The sequence below is a fragment of the Typopeltis vanoorti genome, chromosome 19 (genome assembly GCF_054136105.1).
Source record: "Typopeltis vanoorti isolate ZY-2024b chromosome 19, IOZ_Tvanoo_1.0, whole genome shotgun sequence".
In the NCBI taxonomy this organism is placed as follows: Eukaryota; Metazoa; Arthropoda; class Arachnida; order Uropygi; family Thelyphonidae; genus Typopeltis; species Typopeltis vanoorti.
The window spans coordinates 22,045,235-22,067,818 of NC_143567.1; the positions used below are offsets into that span (position 1 = coordinate 22,045,235).

At 34.9% G+C, this 22,584-nt stretch overlaps 1 protein-coding gene across 2 annotated transcripts in view; it reads right to left on the bottom strand.

The window, feature by feature from the left end:
• Positions 1–22,584, bottom strand: part of LOC150095905 (uncharacterized) — a 112,252-nt gene that overhangs the window by 15,853 nt on the left and 73,815 nt on the right. For both annotated transcript variants that reach the window (XM_090409440.1, XM_090409441.1), the window contains 3 exons: positions 19,924–20,006; positions 15,850–15,895; positions 9,129–9,558 (listed from right to left, as the gene is read on the bottom strand). In XM_090409440.1, the coding sequence (XP_090265566.1) occupies positions 9,129–9,558; positions 15,850–15,895; positions 19,924–20,006 (559 nt within the window). The remainder of the gene's footprint in view (positions 1–9,128; positions 9,559–15,849; positions 15,896–19,923; positions 20,007–22,584) is intronic.

Below are 22,584 nucleotides of genomic sequence, written 5' to 3' on the forward strand. Positions count from 1 at the left end.
AAGTTAGCCGGTCTTGGGCGTGGACAGCAGGGTTTTTCCCCCAGTTAATCCTGGAGTTTTTCATCCCGCAAGAGGAGATGGGCGCCATCTGTCTTAATTCATGGCTCAGCCATGAATGACCCAACGATCCATTAAGGACTATGGGAGAGGATAGGATTATAAGAAGAAATTTTATTGTTCTTATAATTAAGCTATTTTTTCTAGATGCTGTATTCAGTGTTGATGTGATTGCCAAGGTATAGTGTTACCACTGATTTTTCAGTAAGGGAATGAAGCTGTTTCTATGTGCCTGTTTTATTGATGGATGTGAATGTTGCAATGTATTTACCATGCATAGTTTAGTTTCTTGATGGGTCCTAATAATAAATTCTTATGGTTACAATAAGGTTTATTCATTCAAATAAAAAAAAAACTCGTCATAGTCATCGTGTTTGTTTTCGCACTTAGGATAGCGTAACTAGTAAAGTGATTGTGAGCAGATAAGATCCGAGGTTATTAAAGAATGTAAGACACTTGAATGTTGTGAGAAAATAAAGACATAATGACGTAAAGAGGTAATATATATATTAGATGTCGAACTCTAAATAAATCAACCCTCATTATCCAACGGAATGTCAAATAAAAAAAAAATTCTAACACCAATTCATTCTTCAAAAGGGATCAAGCAGTATTTTCAGCTCTAACGTTATAAAAACCTGTAAGCAACGTCATCGCTGCAGTTCAGGGTCTTCAGTATTCCAGACGGACAACGTTGTTAATTGTAACTATTATTTATTATGTACCTGTGTGTGTGTGTGTGTGTGTGTGTGTGTGTGTGTGTGTGTGTGTGTGTGTGTGTGTGTGTGTGTGTGTGTCCGTCCGTCCGTCCTACGGTCGATTCTCTTAAGTTGCGGAGTTAAAAATAGAGTTTCTCACTGAAGGAGAAACTCTTCATACTTGGGTCACAGATCAACTAACTCTGGAATTGGCTGGAAAATCTGGAATCGATCTTGTTAAGTTTTCTGCAGACTTATTGTCAAGGAAGTTATCACGTGGCTGCACAGACGCTAGATGCAAATAAGGCCCATTAAATTAAAATTCCATTTAAAGTACCAGAAAATTTTCAACCAACATATTCTGTAGTTTTTTTTTTTTTTTTTATGTGAATCCCACTCACGCACCCAAGAAAAGCTCTTAAGTTTAAGTACATTAGGCATTAATGTCGTGGATAGGCTAGGTTAATTAACGGAAACCTTACTCTAGCCCTCATGCCTCCACTAGTCTCACCTGGTGATGAAAGTCATCTACCGCCTCAAGACGTTTTATAAACCATCCCCACTCACAGCGGGATTCGAACAACACACAGTCTGTTGATTGTAGAGCGGTTATCCGCTAACCATTCGACCATACAGTCCCGCAGTTATTTATAAATGTAGTAAACAATCAGAACCACTGTTCTTGAAAATGAATCTAATTAATCTTACTACACATTACATGTAGAAAATTTAACGATGCTTACTAATGTAAAAACATGAGTAGCCTCTGTTCACCGCTTCCAACTTATCTACCTTTTTTTCCCTTTTGTTCCATATTTTGCTGTCCTCTAAATTTGTGCTTTTGATCGTGATTATTCACTTCATATATATATATATATATATATAGATAGATAGATAGATGCATATTTACATAAACATCGGGAAATTGAGGGACAACTTAGTTGTGTATGCTTTCAAGAGATTATTTGTCAGTTAAGGACCCACTATATTTCCACTCGAAATAGCAATGTAAATGCGCCGACGACATAAGGGAATCAAGTGAAAACACTCATGGCTCAGCATATGTCTGCAATTGAGGAGCAGCGGGGGATTGGAGGTGGGAGAACACTCGTAGTTTCGTCATTAAGTTATCTGTGCGCATATGGTCGCAACAGAAAAAGAAACAAAAATTCAAGGAACATTATTTTTGTCATTTTTTCCCCTAATGCTTTCAAATTACTTACTAACTGGTTTGTGCTTGTTTAGTATTCGAAATTCCTGAAACTGAGTTCTGCCAGCATTGAGTTTTGAATACGTTCCTTGTCTTACTGTTCTTCGTAACAATCTCAATTCAACTGTATTTCATAAATAAATAAATAAAAGTATAGTGTGTGGATCTAGTACCAGAAAGTACAAAAATGAACTCAGAAAGGAACACGAACAAAAATGGAGTGCATATTTTAATACTAAAAGATAGTTCCTTCAGAGAATGTCAGTATTTAGGAAAGAGTTACCAATTTATATAATTACTCTACGAGATGAAAATTCTTTTATCCCTCCTATCCCTTCTCGAATTCCGTAACTATTCCAATATTAATGACGTAACTATTCCAACTTTAATAAGTATTGCTAGTGCTGCCATCTACTGACTGAAAAGCACGACGATGTTTATTTGACTCAGATAATTATTGTAATTATTATACTCGTAATTTATTTATCTTTTTATTCAATAATCAGATTTTTCAAATTAGATCATGGGTTGGTTTCGCGTTATTTTATCAATTTTACGTAGGTAATTACATCTTTATTTTCTCACAACATTAAGTTTAGACTTAAACATCACATTCACTTTAGTTAAGCTGATGACGCGATTCAAAATATGTATACTCAAGTCGTTCCCAAGATCTTCGCCATCTATGTTCTGCAAGCGTAGTTTGCAGGAAGCAGGCACAGCATACATTGCTTCATAAAAGTAACAACGATTTCATTAGTACTGCTGTTTACTACTTGTGGACGCTGTCAAACAGAACAAACGCGGACTGATTGAAATAAAACATGTTTGCTAGTCTGAGCTGCTACTATTGATTGATAAGAAATGGAATTTAATATATAAACAAAAAATGGATCTAGGGCAGCGTCGATTGCTTACGAGATTGTTTTATAACTTGAAGGTGGAATGACAATGCCTTCCATCTACAAGTCAGAAAACAATCTCTTAAGCATTCGATGTGGTGAGAATGAAGTGAACTAAGAAGGCATGATTAGTATGAACTATGAAGACGTTATAAGATGGGCGATACATAATTCTAGAATATAAGTTTTGAGCTGAATTAGGGGAACACTATCTAGATTTGTTAGTGTGAAAGCTATACAGGATTCTTCTAATGCTTCCGGTGAAAGGCTAGAAGAGTCATACAGTGAATGATATAACAGAAGGTAATTTTCTTTTCATCTGTATGCATGTAGGTGTTGTGGGAGAATAATTATACAAAATGGTCTTTTATCATTGGGTGATGTTACATTGGCGCCACTTGGACCGGAACTGAGAGAAAGGTGGAAGTGGGGAAGGGCTGAAGTTGTGCCCAAGATTAGCTTGTCTTCGGAGCTGGAGGAAAGTTCGCATGTGGCCCCTTTCAGCGTTGGATTTAGATTGTGGATGTTTCTTTTATTTTTTTAAATTATCTTTTTTCACTTATGGTATACCCATTTATTTTTTCCCTTGGACAAACTTGGCATACTTGTTGAAAAATCAAGGTTTTAATGGTAGTTAGGAATTTCACGTGGAATGGGAGAACAAAGATCTTCGTTCCAGTAAGAATTATTTCACTTATTCAGTGAGAGCTGCTGTTTAGATTTGAAGAGCAGAAATAGTAATCAGAGTAGAGAAAGGAGTACATAGTATGGAGGCCATCCATTTGGCACAACTGCAATGCTAATGAGCACTAGACTAAGAGTATCCCATTGAAGGAAATAGAAAATGAAACTTGGTTCCGTTGAAGAGGAAACTTGGACAAGGTTATAATCTAAGTTAAGCAGAAGAAAGCTTGAGTATATTTTCCAGGAGAGCTAGTTAAGAAAAGGTTGAGAGTATTGGGAGAACGATAAAAATTATCTAAGATGGATTGATGGATAATTTGTGTTACATCATCGCTAACAGCAAATACCTTAGCATTTCTTTCCTTTAGTGGAACGGGAAAACGGACTACAGTTTTTTGAACACTGAAGTCCCCGAGGAAGATCACCTCACTGTTTGAATATTTGGCGTGCAAAACTTCAAGCTTCAAAGGTAAAAAAAAGCAGAGAAATGAAAGTGGTTATAGTTATTTTAAGAGTATAAGTATTTAAGAGTAATAAGTATTTGAGCCAGATAAAAAAATATGTAATTCTATATATGGCATTCTCGGACATTGGGTGTCCAGATCGGACGAATACCTTGGAACTATTCTTATGACAGAAGGAACCATACAGAGTTCGGGTAGTTAGTTTTTAAACTACTGTGTGGGTTTCCGTGAAAAATAACAGGTGTGGTTTGGTAGTAGTATACTTCGTTTATTTTGTTTTACGGTCACGAATGTTGGTGGAGCGGATGTGAAAGAAGTTTTCTTTCCTTATTTATTTTAACGATATTTGTTGGTTTTCATGATTTTTGTTTGTATTTCTGTTGTTCTTCCTTATCACTTTTTATACTGTTTTCTGTGACATTTATCTCAAGAATGGTTTTTGAAATTCTGACTGGAACAGGAGAAGGAGAATCGAGCTCAACCACATCGGAAAAGTGTAATTTAAGAATGATTTCTAACCTCTTCATTGATTTTAAATACGATTCACAGGATGAATTGAAAGCATCTGAAAGTCCCATTCCCATTTACCTTACGTGTTAGGCTCAGTGGCCTGTCACGGCCAAGTAATTTGACTTTTTTTTGTAACCTAATTAACGCTCTAATAAGGCGATTAATCCTGTCTGCATGGTATATTGCGGCTGTCAATTGCGCGTGTTCTTCTGTCCGGTTTGCCTGTTTTGAGAGATTAAAATCCTCAAGTGTTTGGGAAGGAACCCCTTCCACTATTGCATGAAAATTTACTCAAGAGGTAAGGGAACAAATGACGGTATAGGCCATTTGAACAAACCAACGTTTAGAAACATGCGTGTGCCCAGACTTTGGATGCCCGTTTTCCCCCCCCCTTTTGTAGTTCGCTTCATACTCAGTTACCCCCACTTTTTTTTTTTGTGCGTGGGGGGAGAATCTAAGATTGTGGTCTATGGAAATATTGGCTCACCCATGGCAAGAGCTGTGTTATATGTTAGATGTATGCTCCGAACTACATTTGGAGTTCAGGGCTGAACTTGTTTATTAGAACTGAAAAAAAAAAGTACACTTCTAATTGCCATTCACAATTCACAAGAAATTTCCTATTGTTGACGAAATTTATTCAGTAAATTGCATTTTAAATTGGAATTCTTTTGTGAAAATTTTGTATTTGTCACTACATTACTTCGTGACATGGTAGAACCTGGATGTTATTGTTATTCTTAGTGGAGATGTCACAAAATTGGATGGTGATTTAAGAGTTTGTCATAAAAATGATAATGGCATGGGATATTTACGTGATCTTGGGAGAAGAGAATGGTATGATGTCTCCTTATGATAGGTAATCATCGTTATTGAAAATTTTCTGTGATTTGCAGAATCCCAGTGGCGGCCCGTACGTAAGCACTGCGACACTGCAGCACCCCCAAGGAAAAAATGAAAAAATTAAATTTTGTTTGTGTTTATAAATAATAACAATGCTTACAACATTATATAAATGTAGTACAACATGTTAAAGGTTACAGCTTATGTTTTGACATTGATTGAATAGTTAATAATTGGAATTGTTCGATTAACACTTAAGATTACGAAACAAATGCACTGCGATCTAACGCCGATATTCGTTTGCTCTTGTCATTGCACGTTACGTCATTCCCAACTGTAACTGCTCAAACGGCAGTGTATTTTTAATATGCTTACGCGCCTTATTTCTGTGAGATATGAAACGTTTATTATTGGTGCGTGTGCCTGGTGAACTATTTTTTGTAAATCTTATTTTATTTTGTTAAAATAAGATATCATTATTTATTTATTATGGATACAAGGCTGAATTATGACGAGTGCAATTGTTGAAAATATGAAAAGAATAATATTTTTTCAATTATCGTTACACGAAACAAATGCACTGCTATCCAACGCCGATATTCGTTTGCATTTGTCATTGCTATTGATACGAAACTTTTATTATTGGTGTTTGTTCGTGGTGAGGATGAAATATTTTTAATAAAGCAATTTTTAATATGTAAATTTATTTATTAATAAATTCGTTACTGATTAGGGGAAAAAAATGTTATTTATTTATTATTTATTATTTTTTTTTATATGCAGCACCTCCACTTAAAATTTTCACCGGCCGCCACTGCAGAATACTTTAAGTATTATAAGTAGTAGCGTCGCTTTTTTATGTTCTTCTGTCTCCTTCTATCTCTCTTTGTACATATATAACAGAGACACTTTTGTCAAGGTCTTATACAAAACACTATTAGGATCCAAATGTGCCTTTTATGATTCTGAGCTCATTTTCATACTCGTCAAGTTTTCTTTGCTTTTGTTATGATTGACTGGGCTTAATATTTCATAAAATAAGAGCTTCGTGAAGCGAAATTCGTTGCAAAAAGCTAATTGCATTGCGAACAAAACTTAAATAGGTTTCATGTATCATAACAAGAAAATTTAATGTCTGGATAGCGATGTATAAAGTGCGATATCTTTCTTGAAGCCTCCTTAGCTTAGTCAGTATAGAAGAAGTCATTTGGAAGAAGCCATAGGATTCGGTTCGAATCCTATCTAGAATAGGAAGAACTATTATCAGGGCTTTTCAACTGAACGTTCAGGAACAGGTCTTGTACGGAGGTGGCAGGGTTTTCCTCCAGGAAATTCGAGTTTTTCATCCCGCAAACTGACCAGAAGAACATATACAATTTATAACCCAGCGATGTAGATAAGATGAACCAACCTATCATCAGCAGCAGCATCAGGTTTCTAAGAAGCGAAGTTACTTGGTCGTGACAGGCCATTCAGCCTAATACGAAAGGGAAGATGAGATGGATCTTTCAGACATTGCAACAAAAGGATTCGCTATTCGACAAAACACTCTAAATAAATATTTGAAGATATTTAGCAGTTTAGCACTTTTCTAAAAAATAATTAGAGTCTGTTTATTCAGAAATGATGATTTTGTTGAGTGAAAGAATCGGTTCATGAAAATTTCACTGTTTATTTTCAACAAGAACAAAAAATGTGCTGTTAAGCGAGTTATTTTTGATGTATTGTGGACCCACAGAAATAATCTCCGAACTAAAACGATTAGAAGTTAGTAACAGGAGAAATTCGAATTGTTCAATCAAGATGAAATTTGTTGTATCAAATATGTTAGAATAATAAACATATAATTTTCAAAAGTTATTGTCATAATATATGACAAGGTTTTTTTTTGTTATTATTAGAGACAAAAAAATATTTTTGTCATTTATTATGACATTATTTTTGAAGTTGAAATTGTTTCAAAGATAATGTCATAATTATCAGTTACCAATATATGTGAAGATTAGAGTTTATGTTAATTTCTATACTATCTTTTAGTACCAAAATATTTTCCAGAAATTCTATTATTTCCAATTTGCTTTGAACCTCTGATTATCAGCTTCAGTCATCACATTTCATCGAAATATGGCAAAGACTTTTCGATTTATCTCTGTTATTTTTGTTGTTTTTTCAATCAATCTCATACACATGAAAATGCTTATAATACATGATAAGGTTGTAATGAGATATAATTCTTATTGGAGACATTAACTGATCGTATTTCCCTATTCTGGATAGCATCTGGAATTTTTAAAAAGGTGTTTGGTGCACCATCCTACCATTTTTAATAAGGTTGGATAGATCTATCTAAGGTCTATAGCTGTACAAATAAGAAACAGTCTGAGCAAAAAAAAAAAAGATACCAACTTTTTTAGAGACTCAGGAGACTGTGGATGTGGAATGAAGTGCAGAAAAGCTAGAGGATTAAGTCAACCCAGAGGAGAGAAAAATCCAATCTTGTTTGGATCTGTTTGGATATTATCAAAATGACGAGAATGATAAACTATAAAAGACATTATTTAAGGATGGTCTTAAGTTCAGAATGCCTGAGCACTACGACTAAGCATTAGTACACTTATGTATAGATGGAATAGCACTGAAAATATTCCGGTGACCTGAGGCATGCTGCGGCATGGACACAGAAATCTGAAGAGAGGAAACTACGCACCATGACAGGCAGTGAGCTATCACGGAAGAAATCGGCCTTAGGTACCAAGGATAGAATGTATACCATAGATGAGGAAGCTTGCTAATTAAATGCGTCTTTGCAATTAATTGCGCATGCAATAATTTGAAGAAAAATTTCAAACAAAAGTATGATTACTAAATCATAGTTGGTTAATTCATTATTGAAAGAATCATGCATCTTAACAGTTATAGCTGGACACAGTCTTATAAAACAGAACCACAATTAGCACGTGCTAGTGGATTGATTGTAACAGGACATATCGAAGAAGATCGGTTTGTCCTTTGTAGGTTTTTGCAACTATATGTTGAGTACAGTTATTATGAGAAGCATAAAGTTTTAGCGAAAATGTTATTATTTCATAGTTTCATCGCATATTTAGTTAAATTTTGAAATAAAACGGAGGTTATAGTTATATAATGTATCCGTCATTATTCATATTTTTTAACTTTTTTTTTATTGCTTGGGAGGAACTGCGGTTGAAGTTGCTATTTTGACATACTGTATTTGTTTTGTCTGGTGATAATGTTCCAATTATCAGTTATCCTGGTACATCACATAAATTTTTTCATGTACCAGTTTAATGATTTGGAGTGCCTCTACATAAAGATTACACAATTCGTGGAGTCAAGAAATGTCACCCATGATTTTAGACTGCGTTTTGACTCCTTTATGATGTACTAGTGAAAATCTCAAGTTTTGTTTCATAAGTATTTTTCCAAGCTAAACGCAGGTGAGTGAGTGGATTCTAGAAAAGTATAGACCTGGAGTATATTTTTCAATACTGGATCATCCATTAATTTTCATAAAATTTTACACTAGGTCATCAGTAACTGTACTTTCCCCCATCCCTCCCTATTTCCATCATCGGGATATACCTGAATTTCCAATACAGTGAACCTCCTCTGAATCAAGGTATTAAATGCAAATGCTAATTATTAAAAATATTATAGCTACCGATAAAGTTAACTAATTTCATTACTCTTGTAATAACTCAGCATGTCTACCAGAAGGAGAAAAATAATTATCACTTGCCTTTGGAGGCCATACTTCTGGCCTTGATCTTCTGACGGTAGAGGGCGATCCTGTCGGGCTAGGTGACATTGCTACAGCAGATATATAATTTACTGGCTTTGAAATGTATGCTCTGTAAGGCTGTCCTTTTTGATGTCTGGCTGGTTCAACTGTCACTGGAGGATGCCAGATATCTTGTGGCCTACTAGGAGAAGAATATGAATAGGCAGTGGATGCGCTAGGCGCGGACTTCAATTGATGTGACTGAGGCGATCGTGGGACTGGCGCTCGTGGAGGTGGAGTCTGAGGGGAGACTCGACGTAGAGTACTGATTTGCGGGGAGCACACAGACGGAGGACTTTTGGCGCTTCGTTGAGAAAGATCAAACTGCACTTGTGGACGGGGACGCGATGTTGTCGGAGGTGAGGGTGAAGATGGAGAACCCTGTTTCCTAAACAAAGCAGTAAATGAAGAGATGTAATCTGTTTCCTGTTCACAGTCTACTGATCACGATGAGCAAAAAATAAATTTAGTACGATTTTGTATTCAAATTGTGAATACCTAAAGTAGTGCATAGAATGGACAATGTAAAAAGATTTTATTTTATGTTAGCCTGTTTTATTTTTATTTTTTTTCTTAGCATTGGAAATGTAGTTTATGTATGTTGCAAAATAATGATTAATTTTTAATCGGATTAAATAATATGTGAAGTTTACCATCTTTCAGTGACGTTTTCTTTAAGACCATAAAATTTCCAGTTATTTATTAAAAATACCAAAAAAGTACACGAAACAATCTTTCCATCATAGAATAATAACTTTTTACTAAATGTAAATTGAAATGTTACCCATCTTAACAAGAGGAAGTTTTAATAGATTCAATTGTTGTAATACTATTAATGTAACTATTTTCATATCACAGAGGAAAGTACTTAAATTAAAGCTTTATTTCTGGATCTCAGTAGCACTTTTCGAAGGGATATATAACCCTTAATGGGTGTTCATAGGGATAGAAAAGCACATTCCCTAAACTACAAGCAGATTTTTGCTTTCATCTGCGTCTCATTTACTTAGTCCATCCTATGCATATTAAATAATGAAAACTAAAAACTGTGATTTTTGATTTCAGCTCTCATACAAGTAATCTGACTGTACGTTTATTTATTTATTCACTCTGACAGTTGTATGAGTACAGCTTATTTTGCTTATACAGCATTTATTAGAATTGATATCATACCAAAGCGAAGACATATTGAGCCGAAAGGGAAGTTGGTACTCAGCTCGTATCGTTTTTATTATACAAATGTCTGCAGAAACCAGTTTCCCCTCATTTCCTAATTATGTAAATATTTTTCTAATTGCATTATATTTTTAGCAAATCATTTTAAACCAACGTTCAATTAAAAACGGGTCCCATACATTTTTTGCAAATATGAAACTGTACAAAAGTTCAGTGGAATAGGACTTTTGCATACTTTCCTGTTTGTGCCATATTTGTCTACTATTGCAGATACCATTTTTATTGGCAGACTTGACGCTGGATGATTATAAACGAACCCAAAGAGCCAAGAATTGTCCTGCATTTAAATACGAGTATAATCTTTGGTGTTAATTTTTCCAGTCATTACGATTCTCGTCTGGTTTGGGCTCTACTTCAAACTAAAATCATTCTCCAAAAATCATAATCACTGCCACCACACTTTCAAGATTGTGGCGATGTTTTGGTAATTAATGTTCTGCTGAAGATTTCCTTAGCCAATGAAAGTTTTAGCTTTAATACTTTTTTTTGTCTCCAATAGGTTATGAAATTTTTCATTATTAGCCATCGTATGTTAGTTTGCTGCTAATAACAGAAGATGCGCCTTCCTAAACGTAATGTGCACAAATTTGCTCATCACTTCTGGTTAGTAAATGATAGCAATTAGCAGTATAATACCAGCCATTTCAGATAAAAAGGTATTGAGAACTCTTTCGTACGGTATAGAATTCTAATATATCTTTCCGTTATAATTTCCTCGCTGTTTTATTGCGTGAAATGGAACTACGTATGATACTGAAGAAACTGAGAATGAAGTTTATGGAAATTTGTATTTTTTCATAATTAAAAAGAAAAAAAAAACATAACAGCATCATTAAACGTCTCACTCTGTTTCTGTATAAAAGTCACAAATTAAAAGTATGTTCTCTCCTATGTTCACTGGGCATCTACAGATGCCGTATGGTCACTCCGATGCTCGGTGATGTGCCACACCAGGCTTCGCCATGTAGTCCTGTTGTTTGCTTTTCTGGCGACCTCAACTCTCTGAAGATCAGTCACTCCAGACACACCATCCATCCATCTCATTGATGATCTACCCCTGTCTCTTTTTCCAGGAACATTACCTTCTTTTACTGTTCTGAGAAGTCCCCCTTCCATCCTTTCTATGTGTCCAAAAGATTTTAACTTTCTTCTGTCAATATCCTTAAGGAGCCTTAAAGTTCTAGTGATGTTTTCTAAGGCTTCTTAAGGATATTGACAGAAGAAAGTTAAAATATGTTGGACACATAGAAAGGATGTGTCCAAAATATGTATTGAAAAATATGTTAAATAATTTAATACAATACACTTCAACTTAGCATTGCTTACACTTGAAAGATATGTTTTAAATAGCTATAAATATATACGCTGTTAGTGCATGGCAAGCATTATAATGAAATATAAAGCAGTGTTAATAAGCAATGTTTAGTACAATAAATTATTTAGAAACGCTTTCAAAAGATCATGAAGAATCGAAATCGATAATGGAGCATGTCTTATACACTGATTTCAGGTGATGACTGAAACAAACAGAATTATTCTTTATAAATCTCGAATAAATCTACCTTTGGCAAACGTTGGTCTCCGTATTCTTGGTAAGTCCAAGACTCTTACCTGAAATTTCGTAAAAGTAATAAAAACATTTCTAGAATAAATTTTTTGAAATGTTTCGTATATAATCCCATTTTAAATGAAACAATGCATATATTTTTATCTAATAATATACAGTGGTGCCTCGCACTTCGAACGTTCCAGAGTTCAAACGCTTGAGAACGCAAGAAATTTGATTCACAGTTCGAACGGCGTTTCTAAGTTCGAACTATAGTCCAGGAACTCAGAGTCATATAGCATTAGGCAGTTCGGCACGCCATTGGGCATTCTCCTCCTCACTAATTTTCCTCACTCACTTCCCCGTGCCTGCGCATTGTGTGTCTGTCTCAGTCCGCTGTGCGTTGGCCCTTATTTTACACAGCCTAGTCATTGCATGATACGTTTATGTAGTGAATTTTTAACTGTTTTTGGCATTTTTTTTATTGCCCATGGCATCCAAGAATGTAGAAAGAACAAAACCTAAAAGAAAGGTTGTAGTATCGACAATTGAGATAAAAAACGAAATTATCATGAAACACGAAAGCGGTACATGTTTGACGGATCTGGCGACGATGTTTAAAATGTCAAGTCAACGATAAGTAGCATTCTTAAGAATAAGGAAGCAGCAAATGTGGCTATAGGTGTGACAACATTGACCTCCAGGAGATCACATGTTGTTGAAGAGATGGAAAAACTCTTTTTAGTGTGGATAAACGAGAAGCGATTACGTGGTAACGTTATTACTGAGAGAATTATTTGTGAGAAAGCCAAACATCTGCATAGTGAACTTAAGAAACGCGCATCTGAGACCAGTACTGAAAATGGGGAGTTTAAAGGAAGTAGAGGCTGGTTCGATAAATTCAAAAAACGAACTGAGATTCATAGTGTTGTCATGCACGGAGAGGCTGCGAGTGCCGATGTAGAAGAGCGGACAAATTCGTAAAAACCTTTAAGGAGTACGTGGATAGTGAGGGATTTGTATCTCAACAGGTTTTTAATTGCGATGAAACAGGTATTTTGTGGAAAAAAATGCCCAAAAGAGCCTATATCACAAAAGAAGAAAAGACGGCACCGGGATATAAACTTATGAAAGATAGAATTACTTTGCTGCTTTGTGGTAATGCTAGTGGTGACTGTAAGATAAAGCCTTTGCTTGTTTACCATTCTGAAAATCTACGCGCTTTTAAAAAGAACAATGTCATAAAGAGCAAATTCGGTGTTATGTGGAGGCCCAACACGAAAGCGTGGGTTACCAGAGAGTTTTTCACTGAGTGGATTTATCAAGAATTTGCTCCTACTGTAAAATCTTATCTTACTGAAAAAAATCTACCATTAAAAGTTCTTCTAGTGATGGACAATGCTCCTGCTCATCCCCAAATTTAGAGGAGGATTTAGTTGGTGAATTCAGTTTCATCAAGATAAATTTTTTGCCGCTTAATACCACTTCTATCATACAACCCATGGACCAGCAAGTGATTTCAAACTTAAAAAAACAGCCTTAATATACAGTTGTTATATTTCAAAAGTGCTTTGAAGTAACCAATGCCACAGAACTGACTCTTAAAGAATTTTGGAACAACAACAGTCTTCATTGCTTAAGGATCGTCGATAAGGCATAGAAAGAAGTTTCTATAAAAACAATGATTTCTGCTTGGAAAAAACTCTGGCCAGATTGTATTTCAGTCAGTGAAGTAGTAAGCTGTGAAGAAGAGTCTGTTGTAAATGAAATTGTGTCTTTGAGTAAAGCTATGGGATTAGAGGTGAGTGATGAGGATGTAAAGGAGTTAATAGATGATCATAAAACCGATCTCAGCACAGAAGAACTTCAATATCTTCACGAGCAACAACAAAAAGAAGTGGAAAAATAAATTTTTATGGAAGAGGAGGACGCCAAAGGATGCATTTCCAATGCCGACCTTCAAGAATTGTTCTCTGTTTGGGTTAGAAACACAAGCTATTGTGGAAAAATGGGATCCTAATAAGACAGTAGTGACCAGGTATATCAACTTATTCGATTACAACGTGATGAGTTATTTTAAAAATATCAAAGAAAATCGTCAACGCCAAACAACATTAGATAGATTCTTCTCTGCAGAACAAAGCGAACGTGAATCAGCATTCTCAACTCCAGCTAAGAAGCAGAAAGAAGACGCTTGACAACGGGAGCATTATTTTCGTCTTTGTGATTTTTATATTAAAAAAATATTCTTCACTGTTATTTTTATGTTGTAATAATTAAAATTAATAAAATAAATATAAGATTATTTTGTTTAATTTTTTCTAAGTTATTAACATTGAAAAACCTAAAATAGATAAAATAAAAATAAAAATTATTGAAATTTTTTGGATATAGGAACTGATTATTTCGCTTTCCATTATTTCTTATGTAAAATCTTGATTCGAACTTCGAACGATTCATAGTTCGAACGGGTTTCTAGAACCAATTAAATACGAACTACGAGGCACCACTGTACTTATATTTATTTATTTAGGAGTATCTCGTCATACATCAGCACTTTTTGAGATTTCAAGCAATTACGAGTATGCTGTAGTATACTCCCACCTTTCACGGAATATCAAAATTCATATCTTACTTTTAGAAAAGTGTTCTAATTTATGGCAATAGCGCTCAAATTACGGCTAATGATGGGCTCAGACTTTTTGTGCTTATTCGGCTCGGGAACGAGTTTATTTTTCTAAATTTTTAAGAGGACGAGATATATTATTATTGAATTAAAAATATATAATTGGATTTGAAGTACAGAGTTGGATGGAATTATGGCCGAAACACGTCCAAGACTTAAAATGGGAAGTATATTGTCTGTCAGTTGCGTGTGTTCTCTGGCTGGTGTGCCTGGTTTATTGTATTGAAAAGAACAGCCATAATAATACTGATTTTCCGATGTAAAACCCTGTCACCACCATGTTGTCGTTCTCGTGACATTGCTGCAGTGCTGTAAAAAATATTTTATTCAAGAAAAAAAAATCTAAAAGCTAATTTACACATACTATACTTAATGAAGTTAATTTTATTAATTTAGATAAATTTCACCGTCTTGTGGGAGGTCACTACTTCGCTTATTGGAGAATTGAGGCGGATTAAAAAATGTTCCGTATTTGGTTTACAGGGCAGGGAAATTTCCAGACTGTTTAATCCCTAACCAGGGGAGGGGGGGTCACGTAAAAAGTAACTTAAAATCCAAACAGAAAAACCCCGTGTAGTCTAGTGATAGTCTTCGGGACCGCTGTATATGAAACCAAATTCAAAATGGTCTGCTTTAGAAATAAAAATTAAAGCTAGTTAATGTCCGATATGTAAATTCTGCGAAGAACATTACGATTGGAGATGAACCTTTAAAATAACTTCTTATATCCGCATAATGGCGCTATACAAAGTATGACTCCGCATTTTGTCGTACACTGCGTTTAGTTTGCACTCCCGTTGAGATGACGGAAAACTAAGTACAGCTACGAGGAAGTTCCCGCCCGTTGTATTTAACTCTGAGTGCGTTATTATTTTTGGAACGAGAACGCCACGTGTTTAACCTGCAAGCTTGCATTTTGGCAGTACTATCGCAGTTATCACTATGGAAAAAGACATGTTAACTTCTAGTCACAGCAATTGATTAAGCAGCGTGCGTGAAAGAGAAACTTTAGAATGTTTTCATTTCCAGCGACGATAACAAGTCATGACATTATTAAAGCACAATAATAGCACTTTTATCCGAACCAGACTAAAAATCCACAATGCAAGGGGGAAGAATCAGCAGCAGAAATTTGACTGTGATTATAAATTCGTATAATTTTTAATGGAACATTTTATAAAAATTACCTACTATTATCGAGAATACCTTACCTTGCAGTTCCAAGTCTCTGAGGGCCTGGAGAAGAGCTTGAACGCTCTAAAAAGAAATATGCATCGATGAATGGATGGATCAGTGAATGAATAATGATTTTGTAATGCTTTAACAGATTTCTTTTAAATACATTTTACTTAACTACGTGTATTCAACAACTCGGTGATTGCGTGTGGTTGCTAAAAATACTAAACCTTAATGTTTAGTGCACTTTCATTCTCAACACTATTCTCACAATTACCACTATTAACAATGTTCTCAACCGAAATTAAATTCTATAATAAATTTTAGTGAAAATAACAGAATTCATTAATGCACTTAATTTTCTCTTCCCCGTAAATAGATCCGCATCTAAATAATTCAAAGATAGATTGTAACATTTATTATTATTATTATTTTAGATGAGCGGAATTACATGCTTAGAGCCTCCAAATCAGTTGGATTATATTATATTGTAGAATAGAAATAGCAACGCTTATGATTAGTATGCATTGTGATATTGGCGGAGGAAACAAAGGTTGAGTTTTTTTTTCCAGGATTTGTCAACACTACATACATCACATACACCACAGGGTGTATGTGATGTATGTGGTGAATGTATTTAATGTTTTTTTTTTTTTTTTTTAAACTCTTGTCTTTTTAAGTATCTTTGCTGGTCACAACCGGATGTATCGGGGGAACCAGTGCTAGTTCCCTGAAATCTAGGGGGCCGGGTTTAGTGTTTTTCACAGTAAATCGAGAGAACTCCATTCCAACATACGTGCACATCTATATCTGTAACATGCAAGCTTTGATCATGTCAGAAGAAATTAAATCTATGTAAATAAATATTATATGATAAAATATTGTTAAAGAAATATGTTGTATTTTTATTTGAATAAAAAAGCCTCAACTGTTTTCAGAATTCTAAATCCGGCAATTGATTACAAGTACAGCTAGTTACTGCTCAGTTTCAGCTATTTTGGTTCTACAAGTGTAAGGGATACTGGCATCTTTATTAGGACTGGAAATCGGTGAGTGAAATAGAGATGGGGAAGTAGAATGCTTAAGTGACACTATTCATTTTCCTGTAAAGATAAAGAGATTTTATAGAATAGCCATAAGAGTTGTGTTGGATTACGTCCGAAGCATCTAAGGTTATTTATGAGGCGGGTGTATTGTGCTGGTAATTACCTGTATAGAATCTTCTGGTCGGTTTGTTTGCCTGTTTTGGGGAATGAAAAATGAGTTTCCCACAGAAAATCCGTTTCTACTCCGTATGTGACCAACTAACTCATCATCAGTTTGAAAGCAATAAGACCAAGGATGCTGTGCGGGAATGAGGGGCAACAGAAAAATAAGAAGAGTGCTTTATATTGTCTCTGAACACTTATGGTTCATGTTGCATCCTTTGTAATATTTAATATAAAGAGATAAGCAAAGCTGTTATGTTATGGAGCACCCTTGGATCAGAACTTATATTTTAACTACAACATTTGATTCAAGTGGGCTCCAAAACATAAAGGCTTTGTTTATCTCTTTATATCAACAAGAATAACGCATTTTTGAAAGGTAGGGGGTTTACAGCGTATGATTCGTATAAGGATATAATTAATTAACTTCTGATCGGTTAGCCTAGTGGCTATGCGCTTCGCAACCATATGCCTGGGGAAGGAGTGTTCTAGGCTCGATTCCCGTCGACGACGTGAGGAGCTTAAGGATCTTCCTCAACCATAACCAAGTTAGCCGGTCTTGGGCGTAGACAGCAGGGTTTTTCCCCCAGTTTATCTGGGGTTTTTCATCCCCCAAGCAGGCAAACCGGTCCTGTGAACACACACCGATACAGTCAGGAATACTTAAGACAATCCCTCCAGCCATAAGTCTGAATTGTCAGCTATGCCGGTCCCGAACCCGGATTAAAATAAGGAGGGATTGAGGTGGTGCCTTACCTCCCCGTAAAAGGGACTCGCGGTCGTTGAATCATCATACGAAATCAATGAATGAATGACTTAACTAATCATCGTCATCAAAGTTCTGATATATATCCTCTGGGAGTGAACAGGGTATCATGATACAGTAAAAAGTTACATCGTTACTAACTTCATATCAGCAATTTTCCTCCAAATTAATCTGTTATCCATCATGACTCGAATATCATGAGATCTTACATTTCGGTCTTCTATGGCACTTCTCGCTGTATGAAGCTAGCTAGATCTTGGTCTCCTTGGGGTATTTTTGGTAACCTTTCCTCTTCCATTCTGTTTAAGTGACCATATCACCGAGATTCTCTGCTCTCTTTCTCTTTCTCTCTCTCTCTCTCTCTCTCTCTCTCTCACACACACACACACACACTTCTCAATGCTAACAGTGTCAAGTTCTTTCCTAATATCCCCATTTTTAATTATACTGCCATTGATGCTATGTGTTCACTCCATTAATCTTTCTCAGAACTCTCCTATCTAAGCTCTCCCGTCTTTGATCTATTTTTTTAATGATTTATTTTTTATCCAGCTTGCAGTTTAAGTCAAAGTAGGTTTGAACACTCTCTTATATATATAGTGTTTTAACTAATTTCTCTTATCCTATATGAATTTATTCAGTTGACTATTACCATACCACCTTTGCTAATCCTGTTTTCTGTTTCCATATTTATGCTATCTTCACTAAAGATAGCAGTTTGGATATAAATATTAGTGAAGATATTTAAATTTAAATTTAAATATCTTCACAAAAGATAGCAATTCTTCATTCAGGTTGTAATTAATATTTTCAATGTTTCTGCTTATAGTTTCATTTTTTGTCTTTTTTTTGCTGATTTTCATACCACATTTATTATAGCATTTATTCAATTTAGTTAAGAAATCTGCAGACTTGTTCTAGATTTATTTAGGAGTATAACATCACAAAGTAAAGAGCTGAGATTCATATCTCCAATTTTGATATCAGTTTTAATTCTACTTTCATTCATAATGTGGCCCATATAGATAATGAAGTGGAGGTAATGTATGTCCCACACCTAATCTAATGTCAGATGGTCTTTCTGTACGTCTTTCAATTCTAACTGCTACCTTACAACTCAAATATAGACTATTTATTGCACGTTATACTGTATATCCCATTTAAACAATATAAAGGTAGAGTTTCGAACAGATTTTCTTTTGGATACGCTTTCTTCTTTTCCTTGACTACTTCCTTAACTTCCTGAGTCTCTCATGGAGTTCTGATTTTCCTTTTTTCGCAGACAAAGTCACAACTTACTCCTCTTCCCGAATCGGTCAATGTTTTCCTCAAATCTTCCACTAAATCTCCAAGGTCTGGTTTTTCTTTTCAAGTTCTTTCATATTTTTTTTTGAATAATATTTGAGTATTGTTGGCTATAGCTCACCTCTGAAAGCTGCTGAATTCTAATTCGTTTTAAAACTTTCTCGTGCGCTTTCCTTTTAATGTGATATTAATGTGGAGGCAGCCTGGTGAACGCTTGTTACCACAGTGAGTTGTACCCACAGTAATGTTTAGTGGTGGAGAAGTAATGGCGTGTGGTGCATTCAGCTAGTTTGGAGTGGGAACACTGGTCATTATCCGTGGTTCCATGAAGGCAGCTCAGCTGATATTCTGGATAATCAGGCGCTACCTGCACTGTGGAGTTTTTATGGAACGGACCCGTGTTACTATTAAAACAATGCCCAATGCCACAAAGCTTCAACTGTTATGGAATGGTATGAAGAGATGGGTGTTAAATGACTGTCCTGGCTTGCGCAGAGTACTGACTTCAACCCCATCGAACACTGATGGACGAATTGGAGCAGCGACTGAGGTCCAGAACAGCACGTCCTTGATCTGTGATGAACTCAGTGCTGCTTTGATGGAGGAATAGAGACAAATTCCACTTCGTGTCTGCCGCACATTGGTAGAAAGCCGTCTTCAAAGGGTGAAAGAGGTGATCAAAGCTAATTGTATCAATTGTAAATTGCTAAGGTGTCCGGACAATTATTGGTGGATAGTATGTGTGTGTGTATTTCGAAAAAAAAAAAAAAAAACCTTCGTCTCTTGGATATTCCTGTTAGAGTATGAGTAACGCAATGTGGCTACTTTACCTTTTTCTCTTTCTTCTTCTTGAAGTGCTTGATAAACAGCCGACTGTTTGACTCTCGGGATTCCAGAACCAAGAGAAGTTAACCTAAAATTTAAAAAAAATATTATTTTTTTACACTTCACAATATTAGTAAATTCAGTCTCGTTTATTAATTGTTATTGAAATATAATTAATAGTTATTATAAATTTGGATGAATTATTGAGCATAGAAGAAAGAAATGCAAAAGTATATGAGTAACCAACATGTTATTATTATTAAAGAGAATATTAATTTATCAGAAACAGTAATTAAATTATTAAGTATATATATATATATATATATATATATATATATTCCAAGTTAAAATTATTCACTTTGAATTGCTTTGATTACAATTTTGAATATTTACTGTGCTCAATGTTCAAAATTTAATTCATTGTTAGCAATTTCTATAAGTACGCAAATCCCGTTACTAGTTTTCCATTGCATTGCACATATTTAAAAGGAATCGAGATATTTAGTGGTGTTACTCTTGCCTTCTTCTACCATTCTGAATTAAAACTGTTCTGGATATTATTCTTTAATTTATTTTTATTCCTTGTTTCTGGTTGCCTTTAATAAGGAATTTAGTTATTTTTCAAAAGTAAGTAATTCGTGTTGATTTGAATAGATAACCGGTTAAAATTTGCATTCTATTAATTATGAAAGTACAAGCTACGTAGTTTACCGAAGTGTACCAATCATATATTTTATTAATTATCATCAATTATATATATATCGCAGCTATCCTGTGATTTTATTCGTGTCCTATGAACGTAATTATTATTATCTTTTATTTTATTGATGCCATTCTTTTGGAGGTGATTGTTCTACGCTCAAACATTATTGCAAAATATCACGTTCATTTTCGAGGTAGAACAATTTTCTTCCAAAGTTCAATTTGTTACTTTTCAACGTTATCCGATGTTTTGCGTAACTTGAAGTAAATATATTTATTTCTTGATGCTATTAGTTAGTTATTTTCATTAAAATTAAATAAATTAAAAACGTGATCAAACATCAAAATAACAAGGTTTTATTCTTTGCTTGTTCTCTTCTAGCATCAGTCGACGTTTTATTATATAACCTCGTGTTAGCATATCGGTTTTCTTAGAAATTAAATGAATTAAATTGTCAATAATTAAAAACAAAATCAAGATTAGATTTACAAAAAAATCTCCTTTATGACATTCGCTTAAAACTATGCGCTATGAGTTTTTTTTTCTTTTTAACGTGGTATAAACATACCCTCCCCCCGCAATCCCTCAATCAGTGGACTTGTTGACAGATTGAGGTAGGGATAATGTATGCTAATGGGTAATGTATCCATCCAATCGTGTCATGAATTCGGAATTTCGGATTGTTTGACAAATTTCTGATGGCAGAGTTTTAGCCAAAGCTGGTATACTATTCCCACCTGGGATCGTGTCTTATAGTATAGCAGTCCGCATGCTGAGATTAATTACGAAAAAAAGACAGCTCAAGTTCATAATGCGTAGGTGCCGATTTATAGAAATTTTAGTTTCATAATAAGAATCAGAATGGTGTCTGCTTTCGGGTGCCTTCGTAATGTATCTAAATAACCAATCTTTACATGAAAAGATTGTTAGGAGCATTTGTAGACTTTACAATTTGGTTTTCTTCCTTGAAGCACAGTTTTTTTTTTATTTATTTTATTTTTCTTCCCTCTTCAATACTGACAATGATAATATATGCTATCAGAACACCTCATAGCCTGAGTTACTTTGGCGGCGTGATAAATAATGATCTTTGCTTTGTTTATAAAGTGCGTTATCTAGTATTATCTACAGTGGTTTCATACTTCGTACATGTTATGTATACAGATATTTTAAGGCTCACTTCTGTGATATTTTGCTTTCAGAAGAATGTCAAGTTAATTTACTGCCGTAAGAGATATATAAATGAATAGCAGTTTCTGCCTGTGCTGAAATAAAACAGACTTGCCAATCCATGCACAGAACGTATTTGCTGGTGATTTTGGATTTCTCCATAGGTTATTAATTGAAACCAGAATGACTTAAATGTCATATTTTTTCCTGTTCAAATCGATTTGATTGTTAATATTTTATTGTGAAGCATAGTCAAAATGTCAAAAATAACAGAGGGGTTCATTTTTCAAATTTATGTTAATATTCATTAGTCATTCAATTTAATCTGTTCTTTATTTTCAGTTTCACACTGTGCTTGTCTTTTATCATTTTATGCACTTAGAGACCACTTCATACCCTACGGACCTTAGGTTGGCCACTCTTGTATTACAGTAATTCATATAACACTTACCAAATTTGCTGAGTGCTAATATGTTGCTTCTAAGACAAAATACTAGGGCTGAGATACAACTGCTCCGGATGTGATGTCAGTTTCCTGCCACATATACATGCCAACTTCATTGCAATACAAGTTAGCATCGTGATTACACGGGAACGAAGAAAGAATGTTTTCCGGACAACCCTTGACGATGATATGCAAGTTTGAAAAAGTGCAAAACCTCTACAGAGACATGGAAAATAAACTTGACTGATTACTCGAAGTATCAATTAAATACGTTTTATTTTAGGAGAGAGATTACAGTTTGGCATATCCCCCCCTCCCCCCAAAAAATCCGCTAACGCCTTTTTATTC